Source organism: Echinops telfairi, unplaced genomic scaffold (genome assembly GCF_000313985.2).
Source record: "Echinops telfairi isolate 266 unplaced genomic scaffold, ASM31398v2 ScPeMD7_3533;HRSCAF=4204_0, whole genome shotgun sequence".
Lineage (NCBI taxonomy): Eukaryota > Metazoa > Chordata > Mammalia > Afrosoricida > Tenrecidae > Echinops > Echinops telfairi.
In genome coordinates this window covers 91,394,437-91,413,343 of record NW_022107431.1, presented here as the reverse complement: position 1 = coordinate 91,413,343, position 18,907 = coordinate 91,394,437, and the positions used below count along the sequence as shown (strand labels likewise).

General features: G+C 38.1%; 1 protein-coding gene across 1 annotated transcript in view; it reads left to right on the top strand.

Moving 5' to 3' along the window:
• LOC101643967 (cytochrome b5 reductase 4) overlaps positions 1-18,907 on the top strand; it is a 91,931-nt gene that overhangs the window by 60,493 nt on the left and 12,531 nt on the right. The window contains 3 exon segments of the mRNA XM_045294648.1: positions 2,574-2,696; positions 10,450-10,590; positions 12,351-12,503. Of these exon segments, the coding sequence (XP_045150583.1) occupies positions 2,574-2,696; positions 10,450-10,590; positions 12,351-12,503 (417 nt within the window).

Sequence of the window (18,907 nt, the reverse complement as noted above, 5' to 3'; positions counted from 1 at the left end):
AGATTAGCATTTGTCTAATTTTCCAACGCAGGAAGAAGGGCAAATGGAAACAGGAGCCCAGGAGATGGTAGGAAGAGTGCTTTTACACTGCGGAGATTGCAGCTCATGTCATTACACAATGTGTAAATAGTGTGGAAACTAATTTGTGTTGTAAACTTTAATCCAAGCCATAACAAAATATTTAAAAGAAATAAAAGTTGAAAAAAGTAAAAGGTATGGTAAGCAAATATGTTAATTTGTAAATAGATGATTCTCCCTCAGGTTTTCTCCATATTTTCTTTCCCCTTGCACCCTTTGTTTACCCATTCTTTTTTCTCTCTAAAATAAAATGATCTCCTTTCTATTCTCTTTCTTCCTCATCTCTCCCCTATTCCTGGCACACAGCTTAAAGAAATATACTGCCCAACCCACTGTCTGAGCTGATTCTGACCCCTCACAGCCATGTAGGAAGGATAGACCTGCCCCACGGGGATTTCAAGACCGTTAGTGTCTACATAGAGGCAGACTGCCACATCGTTCTGCACAGTAGCAGCTAGAGGACTCAAGCGGCCAACTGTTCTGTTAACAGCCGGCTACTTCATCACTGTGCCAGCAGCCAGACCAGGCACATTTTTCTTAGCTGTACATACTTACAAGTCTAAAGTTTTCATTAAATTATGGATATTATTGCTTATAAACATGCAATATGGATTCTACACAGCTGTTGTTTGTGGTTTTTACGTAGTTCATCAAGGCTCATCATGAAGCAGTGGTTTCTTGTGTTAAAGTGGTGTGCCATATATCACAGCTCTGCTGTTATTGTTAAGTGTCACTGAGTTGCCTCCAACTCATAGCAACCTTGACATCCAACAGAACGAGACCCCTGCCAGTCCTGTGCCATCCTCACAGTTGTTATGTTTGGGCCCATTGTTGCCCATCCAGGACCTTTCTCTGTAGATTGTATAAATTAATCTTAAGTCAAGAACCATGCTTTTAGACTTGCTAGACTTAGTGCCATTGAATTGAATTGACTAATCTGTCTTCACTAAAAAAAAAATAGTTTTATTAACATAGACTCCATATACAATTTAATTGTTCAGTCATATCAAGATTTGTGTAATCATCACCACAATCAATTTCAGGATATTTTCTTCTTGGACTCATTGTTAGCTCCCCATTCCCATACCCCCCCAACCCACCCCTACCATTCCCTTAGGTAACTTTTTCATCTAGTTATTGTCTCAATAGATTTATCTATCCTGAATTTCATATATTGAGAATTGTACAAAACAAACTGGTAGCAAGCAAACTAACAAAAAAAAACAAAAAACAGCAACAATGACTGGACAAAATTGAGGAAAAACCTCAGTGGAAAAGAAAGCAGAAAAATAGTCGAAACTGAGACTTTACAGTGGGTCAAAAGGGCGCTCAAATGATAAGGTGTTACATTTGAACTTAAGTACATCTACTACAGCCTCACCTCAGGAGCCCACAGCTCCCAGTGGCAGCAGTGGCAGTGTAGAGGGTGGTGGGTGGAACATACCCAATCACATTTCTTTCAATCCAAGCTCCCAAGGGCCCCCCCGGACCAATCTGTCTTTACACATTAACTTGCTGCAGTAGATACGTGGTTTCTAATGACAAAGCATTAACTGCTTTAGGTCTTTAAAAGCACAATCAGTTCATATAACCTAAATTGGTGTTTAAAAGTCTGTGTTCTATTATATTAATAGGAATCTATTCAAGATTATTTTTTAGTCATTCAGAAACTAAAAAGATATTCTAATGGGTTCGTTTTGTTTTTCATTATCAGAGATTTATGCACACAGTTATTTCATTCCATCTTCCCAAGACTGTTTTTGTATTTATTAGAGTCAGTATTGGTCTACTGAAGTAATTTATAAGAACCTACTCAGATCCCAACCAGAAATGTTAAAAGGGCATAAATTAAATTTTCTTTAAAAGGCAGTTAATGGTATATTAATATATGCCAGGGTTAATTTCTTTTAGCTCTGCATGAATTAGTTACCATAGCTATAGTTGAGCTTTTATGAAAGCTAGTAATACTTATTACTTTGACTCTTGATGAATGGATTTGAAAGAAATTAACCTGATTCTCAAGGAGCCCTAGCGGTGCTGCCAGGTAAGTGTTGGACCACGAAGAGTGGTTTAAAGCACCCAGCTTCCCCATGGAAGAAAGATGAGGTCACTTGTTTCCATAAAGATTTACAGCTTCTGAAAACCTACTTAGGGCTGTTATGAGTTGGAATTGATCCAGTGGTAGTAGAGTTGTGTGTGTGTGTGTGTGTGTGTGTGTGTGTGTGTGTGTGTGTGTGTATGTGTGTGTGTGTGTATGTGTGTGTGTGTGTTGGGGAGTGGGGGGTGTAATTAAGGCATAAACAATTTTGATGTACATATTAACAAAATCTTATATATCCCATTAATGAACTAATGAACTAACTAAAAAATCTTATATATCCCATTAATGAACTAATGAACTAGTCATATCAAATTTGGGTTTGGATCGTTTGAAAACCATTGATTTAAAAATACTTGACATGCATGAATGCAAATATAATTTATTTTCTTTTCAGTACGAGTTATTGAAAATGTGGGAAAGATAGAGATTATCTTGAGGAAAAGGGAGAATACTTTCTGGAAATGTCTTGGTCAACCCCTGGAGAGTCATCATTCATTCATTCCAAAGAAAGATAGAGGTAAGCTGTGCTTGGAGCCCTTTGTCAGGGAATATATCAGTAGTAAGTGTATACCACAGTTTGCAAGGCTACTTTGGGATGAGCTCAGGTGTCCTTATGTCTGTCTCTAGGGAGTTGAAAAGTATGTATGTTATTTAAAGTTTTTTCTCAGAAGTTCGTTTCTTTTTATGTAAATATAACCTATACATGGAAAAGGCACATGTTATTGTAAGGTACTACTTGATTTTCTACATGTCTTTTCTCTTTATTCTTTGGAAATTTGTAGGATTTGATCCTTGTTCCAAGTGCTTTGAAATTTCATGATATGCTTTAATGTGGGTCTGTTTTTATCCTTTTTGCAAGCATATGCTTCTAAATATGCTTAAAATATGCTTCTAAATAATTTTATTAGAAGCATATGACCTCCAATTATGGGACTTATTTTTCTTCCCTATGTGATCTATTTTGTTTTATAAAGTTATTTTTCTTATATTGCCTTAGACATAAGGCCAAGCACACATACAAAACTCCTTTGCTGATGTTTCATAGGTTTTAGAATTAGCTGCATGTATTCACTTGACCCGGTTTAAATTATTATTATAAATATTTACCAACTTAAAGAAGATAATTTACAAATAATGCTTTACTTTTAAAAAATTGGGCAGACTTAATCTGTGAACACATTATATGTACAATGCTATTTTAGACCTCTGGTATAAAAGAAAAGGCAGCAGAAATTATATTCCCAAAAGGAAAAATGAGCATGAACAAAAATGAGATTGAAGGACACACACACACACACACACATCGATAAAAAACAACAGATCAGCAAGTACTGTAGTACAAACTGAATGTGTTGTGAGTTAAGCCCCAAGTGAGCAGAGATGGGTTTAATCCTCAGTAACTGCTTAAAAGAAATGGATTTTTCAAAAGGTACATAACTTCATGTTCTCCCCTTCCATGAATCAAAAAACAAGGAGAAAAAAATATGAAGGGCTTTTCAGGTACAGCTTCAAATCATTACTGAATACTTACTGTGGGGCCAAGCACTTTTTGGGTTGTAGACAAGAAGAATTAAGAAGGAGCAAATACATCAGTGTTACCAGAGCAGGTGGTCTGAATTTTGTAGTGCTAGATAGGGATAACAGGATTAATGGTGTGATTTAGCAGATCAGAAACACATAAGAAAGATAGTGAACATAAATTTTTGTGACATTTAACAATTGTTCAGTCATAGTAAACCAGATATAAGTCCAGGTCCAAGAAATAAAAGATACCAAGACTGACCGCCATTTGAAAGAAATTCGAATGACCATAACTCAAGTGCTCTTCTCTGTAATAGGTTGATACTTTCCATGAACTCTTATCCCTGTTGTAAATGTCTCCCTGAATCCTATCCACTGGAGTCGGCATTCGCTTTTTTGTCTGAAAGTAATGCCACGCGTGTATTATTCAGATACGTAGATTAACCACTTTTGAAAATGAATCACCTTTGTTTATTTGGATGAATTAGCAAAGTTAATTTCTTCTTTTTTTAATTATGACCAAAATATGGAACAAAAAACAATTGTAAATTCTTTAATTTACTGGAAAAGCTGAATACTTACATCAGTGTTTTATGACTAACAGGCTGTCTCAAATGCTTTTTTAAAATCTGTACATTACTAAACTTTCTGACTTTTATGATGTCAAATGCTGGCTGCATCTATTCTTATAACACAAGGAAATGTAAAGTACATGAGATGAAGTCTCTATTCTTCTTTCTAAGGAGCATGTTTGTTCTGGAAATTCCTGTTACTTACAGTATTTTTCACCAGCCCCATAATTCAGCTGCACGAATTCTTCTGCAGGCTTCCTTGTTCATTCATAGGCTAGCTTTCCTGCACTGATGAGGCGATTCAGAATGTCTTGGCATGGGTCAGGCACATCTAGTTAGTCCTCAAAGCAACGTCTCACTCTTTAACGTTTTACAATGCTCTTTGTCAAATAGTAAGACTATTCACTTTCCTAGACCATGGTCACTGGGGATTCATTGGAGACTTAATCCACAAACTCAGTTACTGTCATTGAGTTGATTCCAACTCATAGCCACCCTATAGGACAGGGTAGAACTGCCCTGTGGGTTTCCGAGACTGTAACTCTTTACAGAAGTAGAAATCCCCGACTGGTGGTGTTGAACTGCTGGCCTTGTGGATCATAGCTCAATGTGTAACAACTGTGCCACCAGGACTCCTTTCCAGTCCACACAGGGACTCTGGAAATGAATTTGGGCTCCCGTTATCATCTGTAAAATTCAGTAAACCAGATGTTTAGCATTTAGATTCTGGTACCATTCCCTCCTATAGGATTGGATTTTATTGTTTTCAATCTTTGGATCACAAAGGCTGGTGTGCTTTTTCTATGTGGACTTAGTTGACACCTCCTTTAGATGAATGCTTGCTTTGAGATAAGCTTTTAAGACCCTAGACACTTTTTTTTCCAAACCAGTCACCTTCTGAGATTTTTGACCACAACTTTTGAGTTTTAATCCATACGGAAGGTTGTAGTCATGGTCCTTCATCAGAAAGTGGTTCAAGTCCTCTTTACTTTCTAAAGCAAGGTTGTGTTACATGTATATCATGGATGGCTGATGAACCTTTCTACAATTCTGATGCTGCATTCTTCCTATAGTACAACTTCTGACACTATTTGTTAAACATAGAGATTGAATCAGTATGGTGAAATAATACAGCCCTGACACACACCGTATCTGATTTTAAACCATACAGCATACTCTTGTTCTGTTTGAATTACTACCTCTTGGTCTATGTACAGGTTCCACACGAGCACAATAAATTGTTAGGGAATGCCCAGTATTCATAATGTTATCCATAATTTGTTATGATCCACACATGCAGATGCCTTTGCATAGTCCTTAAAACACAGTTAATATCTTTCTGTTATTCTCTGGTTCCAGCCATAATCCATCTGACATCAACAGTGATATCCCTTGTTCCATGTCCTCATCCAAATCAAGCCTAAATTTCTTGATGTACTGCTACAGCTGATTTTGAATTATCTTCCGCAAAATTTTCCTTGAATGATGATTTCTACATTTTGTTAGGACACTTTTCTTTGGAAATTGCCCCGTATTCTTGGCATAGACTAGTGAGAACTTGCAGTGCTGAAAACATTTCCACTGGTAGTCTGTCAATTCCTGGAGTCTTATTTATTTATTTATTTTGCTAATGCCCTCTGTGTATCTTGAACATCTGCCTTCAATACCATCCTGTTTCTTGATCTTATGCTGCTCTTGAAATCACTGAATGTCAACCAATTCTTTTAGGTATAGTGTCTGTGTATTCCTTTCATTTTCTTCTGATGCCCCCTGCATCACTCAACCCTTTCAGCATTGCCCCTCCCCGCCGTCAGAGCTTTCTGATTGAAATACACTGAGCATGTTCTTTCCTTTTGCTAATTCCAGACATTTGCACATTTTAGTATAATATTTTACTTTGTCTTTTCAAGCTGTATTTTTTCTTTTTTCAAAATTTGTTTATTTTTAACAGTTTTATTGGCACTTCAACCACATACCATACAATTCAATAGCTCAATCATATCAAGAAGAGTTGTACAATCATTATCACAGTCACTTTTAGAACATTTTATTCTTCCTTATACTAATTGTTTTTTGTGTCGTTTTTTTCATTTGTGGCAAAAATATACACAACAAAACATTCTCCAATTCAGCAACTTCCACATGTATAATTCAGTGCCATTGATTATACTCTTTGTGTTGTACAACCACTCTTAATACCCCTCTCCAGTTTGTCCCACCTCCATTGAGATAAACTCAATGACCCTTAAGCAAAAACTCCTCCTTCTCAAGGTGCCTTTGAATTTATATGTTCCGCGCTTACTTCCTTTCTTCAGTGCGCCTTAGCTCTTCTGTGTTCAAGGGCAAGCTTCAGTGTCTCTTCTGATACTACTCTAGCACTGTTGTCTATTCTTTCTTCCCTGTCTTTTTAATGATCTTTTGCTTTTTATATGTATAATGTTGTTTTTGATGACTTTTGTGTGTGTGAATTGGGTGCGTGTATGTAGGCACACGCAGTGGGCGGGGAGGGGGGATTTCAGACCATTAACTCTGCATTCAGTTCAAACCACTCATCAACATCCCACCCCACCCCCAGTGTTCTGTCCCACCCCCCTTCCCTGATTTTTCTTCCCCCTCTTGTGGATCTCCATTCTCACTTTCACCCAAGTCAGTACCTGTCAGCCTTCTAGCTCATTGCTGCATCTTCCCGGCCCTTCCATCCTGCCCTTGAGAAAACGCCCTTTGATATGCAAGCCTTTGTCTTCGTTTTTATCCTGATAATGGTCTCATACTGTATTTGTCCTTTTGTGATTGTCTAGCTTCACTCAGCAGAATGTTCTCCAGGACCGTGAATGCTGTGAGGTGTTTCATGGTCTCATAATTATTTTTTAGCAATGCATACTATCCCATTGTGTAAATGTACCACAGATTCTATATCCACTCTTCTGCTGATGAACACTTGGAAGGTTTCCAACTTCTTGCTATTGTGAATGGTGCTGCAATAAACATGGGATTAGCTATGATGTTCTTGAGTCATCATACAACTTGCTTGATCTTCAGGCGTGAGTGTTTAAAGAACCAAATGTATAGTTGAAAGGGTCTCTAAATTCTCTTGGACTTGTTTTAATTTACATCAACTTCAACCTGAACTTGCATATGAGCAATTGATGACTCTTCAGTATTGCACCTCAGTTGGCCCTTACCTGTTTAGGCTGATGACATTGACATTTTCCATTGTCTTTTCCCACAGATGGAGTCACTTAATCTGGTGGAGTCCATGTGTACACTAGCGATTTTTCTTGTTACAAAAGGGTATTTGCAATTAAAAAGTCATCGGTCTTGCAAAATTCTATCATGCAATCTAGTTTCATTCTATCACTGAGGACATATTATTTTCCAACTACTGGTACTTCCTCTTTGCTTCCATCTCTCACATTTGAATTGTCAGCCCATCTTGATGACATGTTTGATTGATTTCAGACCAAAGTTAGAATTCTTCAATTTTTTCATCATTAGCTTTAGTGGTTGTTGCATAAATTTGAATGATAGTTGGATTAACTGGTTTTCATTTGGTGTTTCATACTGTCTCATTACATACAGCATTGTACTTTAAGATGATCCTGAATTTTTTTTTTATGAATGCTACACCATTCTTCTTGTATTTGTCATTTCTGGTATAATAAACTGTATGATTTCTCTATTTGGAATGTATCATACCAATTTATTATAGCTAGGATATGTGTTGCATTTCATTTTTGAGCTTCTAATTTTCCTAGATTTATACTTTGTAATTGTGATTACTATTCATGCTTTTTAATAGCTGTTTCATTTTAATTCTGCCCAATTAGCAAATTCAGGTCCCCAAAACTTTGCTCAGTCCACAACTCTAATTTGAGGATGTAACTCTTTCCCACATGAATTTTGAGTGCCTTCAAACCTGAGGGACTCATTTTCCTGACTTATATCAGATGATGTTCTACTGCTCTTCATAGATTTACCATGGCTCATCCCTCAGAAGTGGACCACCTATTGTTTCCCTACAGTCTGTTGTTAGTCTGGAAGCTGAAACCTGTTCACCATGAGTGACCCTACTAGTATATGAAATACCAGTGGCATTGCCTCCACCTTCACAGCAGCAAGCAACCTATCATAGTACAACAAACTGACAAAGTGGGGAAATGATGACGAGAAGAGGTATGAAGTCAGACAACAAATCTTTTCATTCACAAAGTTAGGAGGGCATGTGATAGGCCTGATTAGATAAAATTGCACTTAGATGTTGGTAGAAGACACATTTGCCCTAGGCATCATCCTTAGAGGGCCCACTAGAGAATATACTGGGCCCAAAAAATGCCCACCTGGAGTTCATGCTCGCCAACACATCACTCCACATACTGGGATTCCAGAATTCCTTACTGTATGACCCCAAATCCACTTTCTGGGTTTGCATAGGTATCTTTCATAATTTACACAAGAAGTGACCTGCGTTCTTTATGGGGAAAGCTAATGAGCTCACTAGAACACAGGAGCTGGCTTGTCTGCAGGCACCCAAGACCCCACTCAGTGTTGGACAGAACGGGGGTGCAAAGAGAAAGGAGATAAGCCCTGCTCATCGGGAGTATAGCTCTTCATCCTTCTGTCCTTTGTGTCTGCCTGCGGCATTCTAAACCACAACTTAGCTTTCTAGTGCATTAGCAGCGTGTTTCAAGGTTTCACGTTTTATTTTCCATGGTGCTGTTGGATTGGTTCTAGCTCATAGTGGCCCTGTGTGCAGCAGAACAACACACCACCTTCTTCTGCACCATCTTCACCACTGTATGTTTAAGCCCAGGCTGCAGCGACTGGGTCACTCTGTCTTGTTGAGAATCTTCCTCTTTTTGCTGCCCTTCTGCTGTACCAAGAATGATGTCCTTGTTCCAGACTAGTCTCTCCTGCTAACATACATGCCCAAAAGAGGAGATGAAGTCTTATCTTCCTCGCACATACATTTGTTCTTCTGGCTGTTCTCGGTGCTTTCAATATTATTTGCCGCACCGTACTTAAAATGCATATTTTTTTTCGGTCTTTCTTATCCATTATCCAACTTTCACATGTGCATGAGATGATGGAAAAAGTTCATGGGAAAAAATCCATGATCTTTCAGTTCCACTTTTTTACAAACTTTTTGGAGCGTGTGTGTGTGTGTGTGTGTGTGTGCATGTGTATGTATGTATATATGTGGACAGCTGACCCATGAACATGTAATCAAGTTGATTTAGACTCATATCAAAACTATAACATGGATTTTCCCCCCCTGCCACCTTTGTGAGTGACCTTAAATGTTGTGACTATCTCCTTAAAATGTCCTGTGATGCTAATCATTTTCCACCTGAGCCGTTTGTTTCTCGAGCTGGAGAGGATGGAAGGGTGAGAGACTTGCAGTTAACTGGAGAAATGAATTACCCACAGGGAAATGATAAGCATCACAAGGCATTTTACGTTAACAACCAGTGTTAGTGTTGTAAGTGGTTGCTGAAAACACTTGATCTCACCCACCGTAACAGCAGGGGGAAAAACCCATGTATAACTGAGCCCAAGCACTTCAAACCTGTGCTGCTCAAGGGTCAGCTATCTAATTTGTCTTTCTGTCTCTCTCGCTCTCTGTCTCTCTCCCTCCATATTTATATACATAAAGACGTAAGAACATGTACTTTTCCTGCCTTCTTTACCAGAGTGTTATTTCTAAATTTTACTCAGTATTGTTATTACAGTCAAACTATAAATGTTTAGTTTTAGGATTTTTTTTTTCCATAGTGTAAACTTGTTGGCTTTTAAGTGATTTTCACATGTAATTCATTTATATAGATGTTATAAGGTATTAAAAGCGTATTTAAGAATAAATGAATTTGGTTTTAATTTCTTAGAACATTTTTAATGTTTTATGAGATGTGGAGAATATGACACTCATTTTATGAAATTCATTTTTCAAATTATAGAAATATATACAAGTTCTAGCTAATAGATAGCTCAGAAAATAAAATTTAAAAATGAACATTTAAGATTTTCAAAACAATCAATGAATTTTTTTTAAGCATAGGCATTTTAGTGAAAAATCAAGCTTCCTAAAGAGCAAAAGCTGAGTCTGATGCATTTGATGGGTCTGATATGATTCTGTCTTGTTTACTTGTTGTCACTAAGAGAACATGAATCTCTTTCTAGGTTTGTTCTATAGAAAGTGCCAGTTAATTGCCAAGAAAGATATTACTCATGATACTAAACTGTTCGGCTTGATGCTACCACCAAGCACTCATCTGCAGGTGCCAACGGGGCAACATGTTTACCTCAAGCTAACTATTACAGGTAAGGAAAAGAAAGCATTGGGGAATGATTTCTTCGTTTCTAAGCAGTTCAAGGTCAGTACTAATCACTTTAGGAATCAACCATTGAAGTTATTCATAAAGGTCTGGGCAGCTAGGTTTAATGATGACCAGATGCTAGCTCTGTAGACGGAGTGCATCCCTCCACATCTTGGAACTGTAGTCGTGCCACAGGACTGCAGGAAGAAGAGACATGGCCACTGTTTCGAGTGGTAGCTGCTCCCGCATTGTACTCTGTCAGTAACAGAGCCGGAAGAACAGTGGCGAAGGGGGCACAGGATGTTCTTCCTGAAGACAGACCCTGGAAACGCATCTTAGCATCTCTTCGTAGCCACGTGTGGTTGGGTTATTTGGGAAGTCGAATTTATGAAAGTCAAAGTGAATGGATGATTATAAATGATTTTTTTTACATATCCTACCAGAATAAAAAGCACTTTATAAAGACTGTGAGAATGCTTATTATATCCATCCTAACATTATCTCAGTTGTTTTAAATACCTTTCTTAATGATATCCAACATTTTCATGACCTTTTAAAGCTACAAAAGATGACATTTGCATGTCACTCATAGTGCTTTTAAAGCAATTAGTTTAACATATTAGCAACGAGGATTTGATGCAGTATCTAAACCATGGTACTGTCAAGTATGCCTCTATTATTACTACAGCCAACATTATTATTACTAGTCAACAGCTGACTGTCTTCTATAGTACATTTATTCTCAGTGTAACTTAATTTATCTATAATACTTTTGTGTATGCCACAGAACCAGGTAACACTAACACAATTTAAAGTACTATAAAAGTTGAATGATTCCATTTTTCTCCCCCAAATGATCCCATTGGCCATCAGTGACCATTTTAAAGATTTATGATTGAAATTATTATATAAATGTCATCTTACATTTCTTTTTTTTAATCATTTTATTAGGGGCTCATACAACTCTTATCACAATCCATACACATATCAATTGTGTAAAGCACACTTTTACCTTCATTGCCCTCATCATTCTCAAAACATTTGCTTTCTACCTAAGCCCCTGGTATCAGCTTCTCACTTTTTCCCCTCCCTCCCCGCTCCCCACTCCCTCATGAACCCTTGATAATTTATAGATTATTATTTTGTCATATCTTACCCTGTCCAATGTCTCCCTTCACCCACTTTTCTGTTGTCTGTCCCCCAGGGAGGAGGTCACATGTAGATCCTTGTAATTGGTTCCCCGTTTCCAACCCACCCTCCCTCTAACCATCTTACATTTCTATAGCAAACCTTGATGCCTTTTTTATAGCCCATTACAAAGTTTATGTGCTGGAGAACTAGATGATTGTGTAAATTTATTTAACCTAAGATTTCTCTATGAGGAGCCCTGGTGGTATAGTGGATGTGCCAGTGGCTGCTAACCTCGAGGTCAGCAGTTTGAAACCACCTTTCTGAGGGAGAAAGACAGAAAACGACAGGTGCGGTTCTCCCCTGCCCCAGAGGTTCACCTTGAGTTGGAGTGAACTCAGTGGCAGTGAGAGATCGCTAGATATGTCCCTTTTACTAAAAACAGATGGCTTGTGATATGAGTAAAGTACTTATTTGCTAACATTATTTTAGTACATACATGCTTGGAATATAGATACATACAGTATATACATAAAGAACATAAAGTTTGATTTGGCTGTGCACTGACAGCATCATATCATTGATACACGCTCTTTAGGTTTTTAGGATTTAATGTATTTGTTGTAATCTTTTTAGGTACAGAAATCGTGAAGCCATACACACCTGTATCTGACTCCTTACTCACAGAGGCCCAGGAACCAGCTCGTAGCAATAATAAATACATCTACTTTTTGATCAAAATCTATCCTGCTGGACTCTTCACACCACAGCTTGATCAGCTTCAGACTGGTAATTATTTTTGTGCCTTTTTTTTAACCTCACCTGTGCTCTAGATTGGCCCAGCAGCTGCCATGCTGCTCTTTAGTCATTTCTACACACGTGACTTTGAAATACCTTAAACTCAGCATTCCCACAACCAGCATTGTCCCATCCAACCTATTGTTCTTCTTGTATTTTCAATCTTTATTATTTTTGCAGCCTCACTGTTCATCCTTGACGAGTCTAAACACTTGTGTCATTTTTGCATCTTCCCACTTATTCCCTTCAAATCCAGTTAACCCCTAAATTCTGTGGAGTCTGCACCCTATTGACTTTTCATTTCTCCTCTCTTCTGCCACCCTCCAAGATGAAATCTTCATTATTTCTTTCTTGATCATTAACTAGTTTCTCAGTCGTAATGCCTTGCTATCTTCTTCTAGTTCCTTCTCCAAACTTCCATGAGAATAGATTTAAGCCTGTTTTCCCACATTTTGCAATCTCTAATGGGTCACATTAATTGTACTGTTTAAAGTTTTGACATGGTATAAAAAGACCATGACTCTCCAGTTGCATTCATTCATTCATTCATTCATTCATTCATTCGTAGTAAACACAAAACACTTGTGCTGCTCAAGTTCTGTAAGTTTGTCATGCTTGTTCATAAACCTATGCATTTGCCTCACCTAGGATGCCCATCAACCTTTTTAAAGTCCCAAGTCAATTCTCACTTCTTTATGAGCCCCCCACCCCCTAACACTTTCTCTGTATTTCTTTTATAAGAATAAATGCATTCCTTCAAGATATGGATTTAAGGGCAGGGGTTGTCTTGTGTATCTGTCGCCTTGCATGGCACTTAGCACATAATAGACGCAAATGTTCTTTAAAGAGAAAATAAAAGAACTATGATGAAATGTGTTAATACTTCTATTCATTTTTCCCTGCCATCCACATTTCAGCACCTTTGTCCAATGGGAGAAAGTGTGCTTCCCTTTTTGCAGGGCAGCATTCATAGTAAAAGTGAAGTAGATCACCAACATGTAAATATGCTGCTTTGTGAAAGTTAAATATATACAGATAATTAATGTGATTGTATCTTTGGTTACAGAAACTGAAGTATTGTGGGGGAAGCCAGCAGCCCCCCACAACTAATCACGGGTTCAGTAAGCACAATTGTATGGTTGAGAAATATAAAGATTATTGTAAAGTCAAAGAGAATAATAGGAGAGAATAAAATAAAGAACTCAGACACATTTCGTGTTAGCCTGCTCATCTCCTAGATGGCCATGATTTGAACAGCCAGGTCTGCGCAGAGAGCAGGAGAGAGAGCAATTTATTGCTAACCAAGGCTTATATATCTTTGGGGCTGTGCATGCCTCCTAATTACAGGTAAAGGCATATATCACAGGAAAGGGTTGTACAATAGGCAATACAAGTAATAGGTGGGGGATATACCATGGGCATAAGCGTAACAGGAAGGGGGTGAGCTCGGGGTGTACACATAATAGGAAGGGGAGAGGCTAAAGGTATACATGTGACAGGAAGGGTGGACCCTAGATTCATGATGGCAGCCTAACCTTGGCCACCCTTGAGTGGGCCGACCTCCCTGGGTTCTCCTACAGGGAAACAATCTACTACTATCCTTATCAGAAGGGAGTGGGCCCTACTTAGGGTGGGACAGACTATACAGTCTGACTGCTCTAGATGGCTGATAATCCTTAGGGAGAATAACCTCTGACCTACTTTCGTTGACCTCCAAGTGCAGTCATTTGCCACGTGTAGCAAGCAGCTAGGCTGGGCCTATATTTGTGGAAGACAACTTGGGAGAAATCTTTCTGTTTCCAACAAAGTATTGTATATCAATATAAACCTAAAGAATGTGACTCCACATTTCTGGAAATGTATTGAACTGTGGTGGTTTGCATGTTGCTGTGCTGGCTAGAAGCTGTGCTGCTGGTATTCCAAATAGTTGCAGAAGAAGACATTAGGAAGAGGCAGTCCACTTCTGAAAAATGAGTCAGTACAAACTTTAGGACTAGGAGCAGAACCTGGTCTGATATACTGCCACAAGATGAGCCCTCAGATTGGAAGGCTCTTGAAATATAGTTGGGAAAGAGCTTCCTCCTAAAGCAAAATCACAACCTTAATGACATGGAAAAGCCTTTTGGATCTTCATTTACTTGTGGAGCATGATTCAAACTTCCAGGAGACTGCTGCAGCTATCCATAGTAAATGGAACATGGAATATACAAAGTATGATCTAGGAATATTAGAAATTGTCAAAAATGAATGGAATATATAAAGGTTCATATCCTAAGCATTAGTGAACTGAAATGGACTAGTATTTGCTATTATGTATTAAATAATTAATGTGGTTTACCATCCCAGGAATGATAATTTGAAAAGAATGATGTTATCGTTCATCATAAAAAGAACAGTTAAAGATCTATCTTATGAAGTTCAGTGTAATCCTATGGTAGGAGAATATATAACATATACAATCAAGTATAAGCCGAGTTTTTTCAGCACTGTTTTAATGCAGTTTTTGTGGTAAAATTAGGTGCCTCTGCGGATATTCCGGTCGGCGTATATTCGAGTATGTACAGTTAATGCCTTCAAGGAAAGACAGTTAATATAATTTATAATTCAAATTTATGCTTCAACTACTAATGTCAATTAGGGAGAAATGAAACAATTCTATCAACTTCTTCAGTTTGAAATTAATAAAAAAAATAAAGATGCATTGATAATAACTGATGATTGGAATACAAAAGTTGGAAACTGGGCTTTGGTGATAAAAATAAAGCTGGAGATCACGAGATAGATTTTCCAAGACCAGCAATTCATTGCAAATACCCTTAACAACAAAAATAGCAGCAATACACATGAATCTCACCAAATGGAATAGACAATAACCAAATTGACTATATCTGTGGGAACAGTTGATGGAGAGCCTCAATATCAGCCAAAAGAAGGCCAGGGCCAACTGTGATACAGACCATCAATTGGTCATATTCAAGATTAAGTTAAAACTGAAGAAAATTAAAACCAGTCTCTGGAAGCCAAAATACAATCTTGAGTATATCTCATCTGAATTTAGAGACTATCTCAAGAAGAGATTTGATACATTGAACACTTATAACCAAAAACCAGACAAGTTATAGGGTGACATCAAGAACATAAGACACAAAGAAAGCAATGGGTCATTAAAAAGACAGAAAATAAAGACCCAAAGAAAGAGTTTAGAGGGGGTGGGAGGAAGAGCTGATGCCAAGGGCTCAAGTAGAAAGAAAATGTTTTGGAAATGATGATGGCAACATATGTACAAATGTGCTTGACACAATGGATGGATGGATGTATTGTGATAAGAGCTGTATAAGCCCCCAGTAAAATGATTTTTAAAAAGAGATTATGAAACTTGCTTTTGAACATAGACTAGCTGAGACGAAGGGAAGAATTGATGAACAGCTGAACAGAAAATTTCAAAGAGAAAAGCTGTAGGAGGCAGAGTAACATGCTGCTTTGTATAGTTATATAATCATTTGGAGTTAGAAAACCCAAACTGTAGTAGAACATGCCGAACATATCTCAAGCTGAAGGAGAACTCCAAACCTGAAGTTGTAATCTTGAATAATTTTATGGACAAAATATTGAATGGTACAAGAAATATCAAAATAAGATCTAAGGAATACACAGCATCACTGTACCAAAAAGAACTGAATAGTATTCAACCATTTCAGGAGGTAGCATATGATCAGAACTGATGGTACTGAAGGAAGAAGTTCAAGCTGCAATAAAGACTTTGATTAAAAACCCAAACAAAAAGAACAATGTTCCAGATACGAACATAATGCAAACTGAAATGTTTCAACAAATTGATGAAGCACTGGAAACTGTCTACGCCAAAAAATTTAGAAGGCAGCTGCCTGGCCACCCGACTGGGAGAGTTCATTATCTGTGCTCATTTCAAAGATGGTAATCCCACACAATATGGACATTATTGAAAAATATCATTCATATCACATACAAGTAACATTCCTTGGAGATAATTTAAAAATAGTTGCTGCAGCACATTGACAGAGAGGTGTCAGATATTCAAGCCAGTTAGAAAAGGATGTGGAAAAAAGGATATTGCTGACTTCTGATGGATTTTGGCTGAAAGCAAAGAATATCAAAAATACTGGCATAGGTACATATATTTATAAGGTAACACACTGAGGAAATGGATGAACTTTGGGCCTCTGCTCAAGCCCTCCCTCAATGCAAGAACACTTTGCTCTAATAACTGGGCATTCTGTGATGCTCACCCCCCCTAGCATGATCGTTGAAGGCAAAATGTGTGTGCAAGCAAATGTGGTGAAGAGAGCCGATGGTGCCCTGCTATCAGAAGATAGAGCATCTGGGGTCTTACAGGCTTGTGGTTAAACAAACGGGCATCTAGCTTAGAAGCAACAAAGCCCACATGGAAGAAGCACACCAGCCTGTGTGATCATGAGGTGTCGAAGGGATCAGGTAAGGCATCGAAAGACCTAAAACAATGAAACATTGTTGAGAACAAGACGGGTCAGATCAGAGACCCAAAACCCATCTATAGACAATGGGATATCCCCTCACAGAAGGATCACAAGGAGGGACGAGTCAACCAGGGTGAAGAAGAGCCCCCAATAAAAGTATTTAAAAAACAAGCAAACAGAATATTCCTCTGCTTCCTTGAGGCTTCCCCACCCTCCACTACTGTGACCCCAATCCTGCCTTTCACTGAGGGCTAAGCTGGAGCATGTACACAGGTACAGATAAGAGCTTAGGACACATGGAATCCAGTCAGATAAATCCCTCGGAACAGAAATGGGAGTAATGATACCAGGAGGTTAGGAGGAGGGCGGGTGGGAGGTGGGGGTGGAAACCGTGGGGGGAGGCAGTGGGTGGTGTAAGATATGAAAATAATTTATAATTTATCAAGGGGTCACCAGGGCAGGGAGAGGGTAAACTGATAACCAAGGCCTCAAATAGAATATAAATGTTTAGAAAATAATGATGGCAACATATGTACAAATATGCTTGACACAATTGATGTATAGATTGTTGTAAGAGGCCCCAATAAAATGACCTTTTAAAAAAAAGAAAGAAAAATAGATTTCGTGTGCTTTATTGACTGTGCAAAGGTATTTGACTGTGTGGATCACAACAAACTGCATTAACATTGGGAAATGGGAATTCCAGAGCACTTCATTTTGCTTATGTGGAACCTCTATATCGACCAAAGAGGCAGTCGTTTGAACAGAGCAAGGAGATGCTGTATGGTTTAAAGTAAGGTGTGTGTCAGGGCTGTATCCTTTCACCTTATTTATTCATTGTGTTTGTTGAGCAAACCACCCGAGAAGCATCAGGATTACAGGATTAGAGGAGGGCTCATTAGCGATCTGTGATATGCAGATGGAAACCTTGCTGCTGAAAGAAAAGAGATGAAGCACTTGCTGATGAAGATCAAAAACTAGTTTATAATACAGATTACAACTCAATGTAAAGAAAAGCATACTTAAGCCTGGAAAACTGACATTTTGCCAATTTGGGTTATAATTCCATTTGTGGAAGGATAATCATCCATACTAACCTTAGGAATGGTGATGGTGGCTTTAATCAGAATACTAATGAGAGTTGTTTCTATGCTCATTTTATTTATGTATTTCACAATAACATATCACTGCTTCATGAATCTTTATCACTGTTAGCAAAGTGATCAGCCGTTGGGTTCATGGTTTCAAGCAACCAAAGCCCCTGATTTAGTTTGGAAATCTGTCTATCTGACTGTTTTAAACATTTAATCACACATTGACCATTGGCACGTGAATATCTGAGGCTAATAACATGAGCATTTTATATGCTGTAACATTGTATGGTTCATACTACTACTGATAAATGTACTCCCCCCCATCCCCAAACAAATACTTTTATTTATTTTTAGTAATTTTATTGGGGACTCATACAACTCTTATCACAATCCATACATACATCAATTGTATGAAGCACAATGAGGGTACATTCGCTACCCTCATCATTCTCAAAACATTTGCTCTCCACCTAAGCCCCTGGTATCAGCTCATTTTGTCCCCTCCCTCCCCGCTCCCTCCTCTCTCGTGAACCCTTAATAATTTATAAATTATTATTTTGTCTACATAAATACTTTTAAATTCAGTTACTATACCTTGAATATGTTGTAAATTGGGAGCTATCTGGATAACCTATTTATAAAGATTTTTCACCAGAGCAGATGAAAAATTAGCCTAGCGCCAACAGAAAAGTGGGTCAAGGGTGACAGAGAATGACGTAAGATATGAAAATAATAATCTATAATTTATTGAGGGTTCGTGAGGGAGGGGGGAATGAGGAGCTGGTAACAAGGGCTCAAGTAGAAAGAAAAATGTTTTGAAAATGATGAT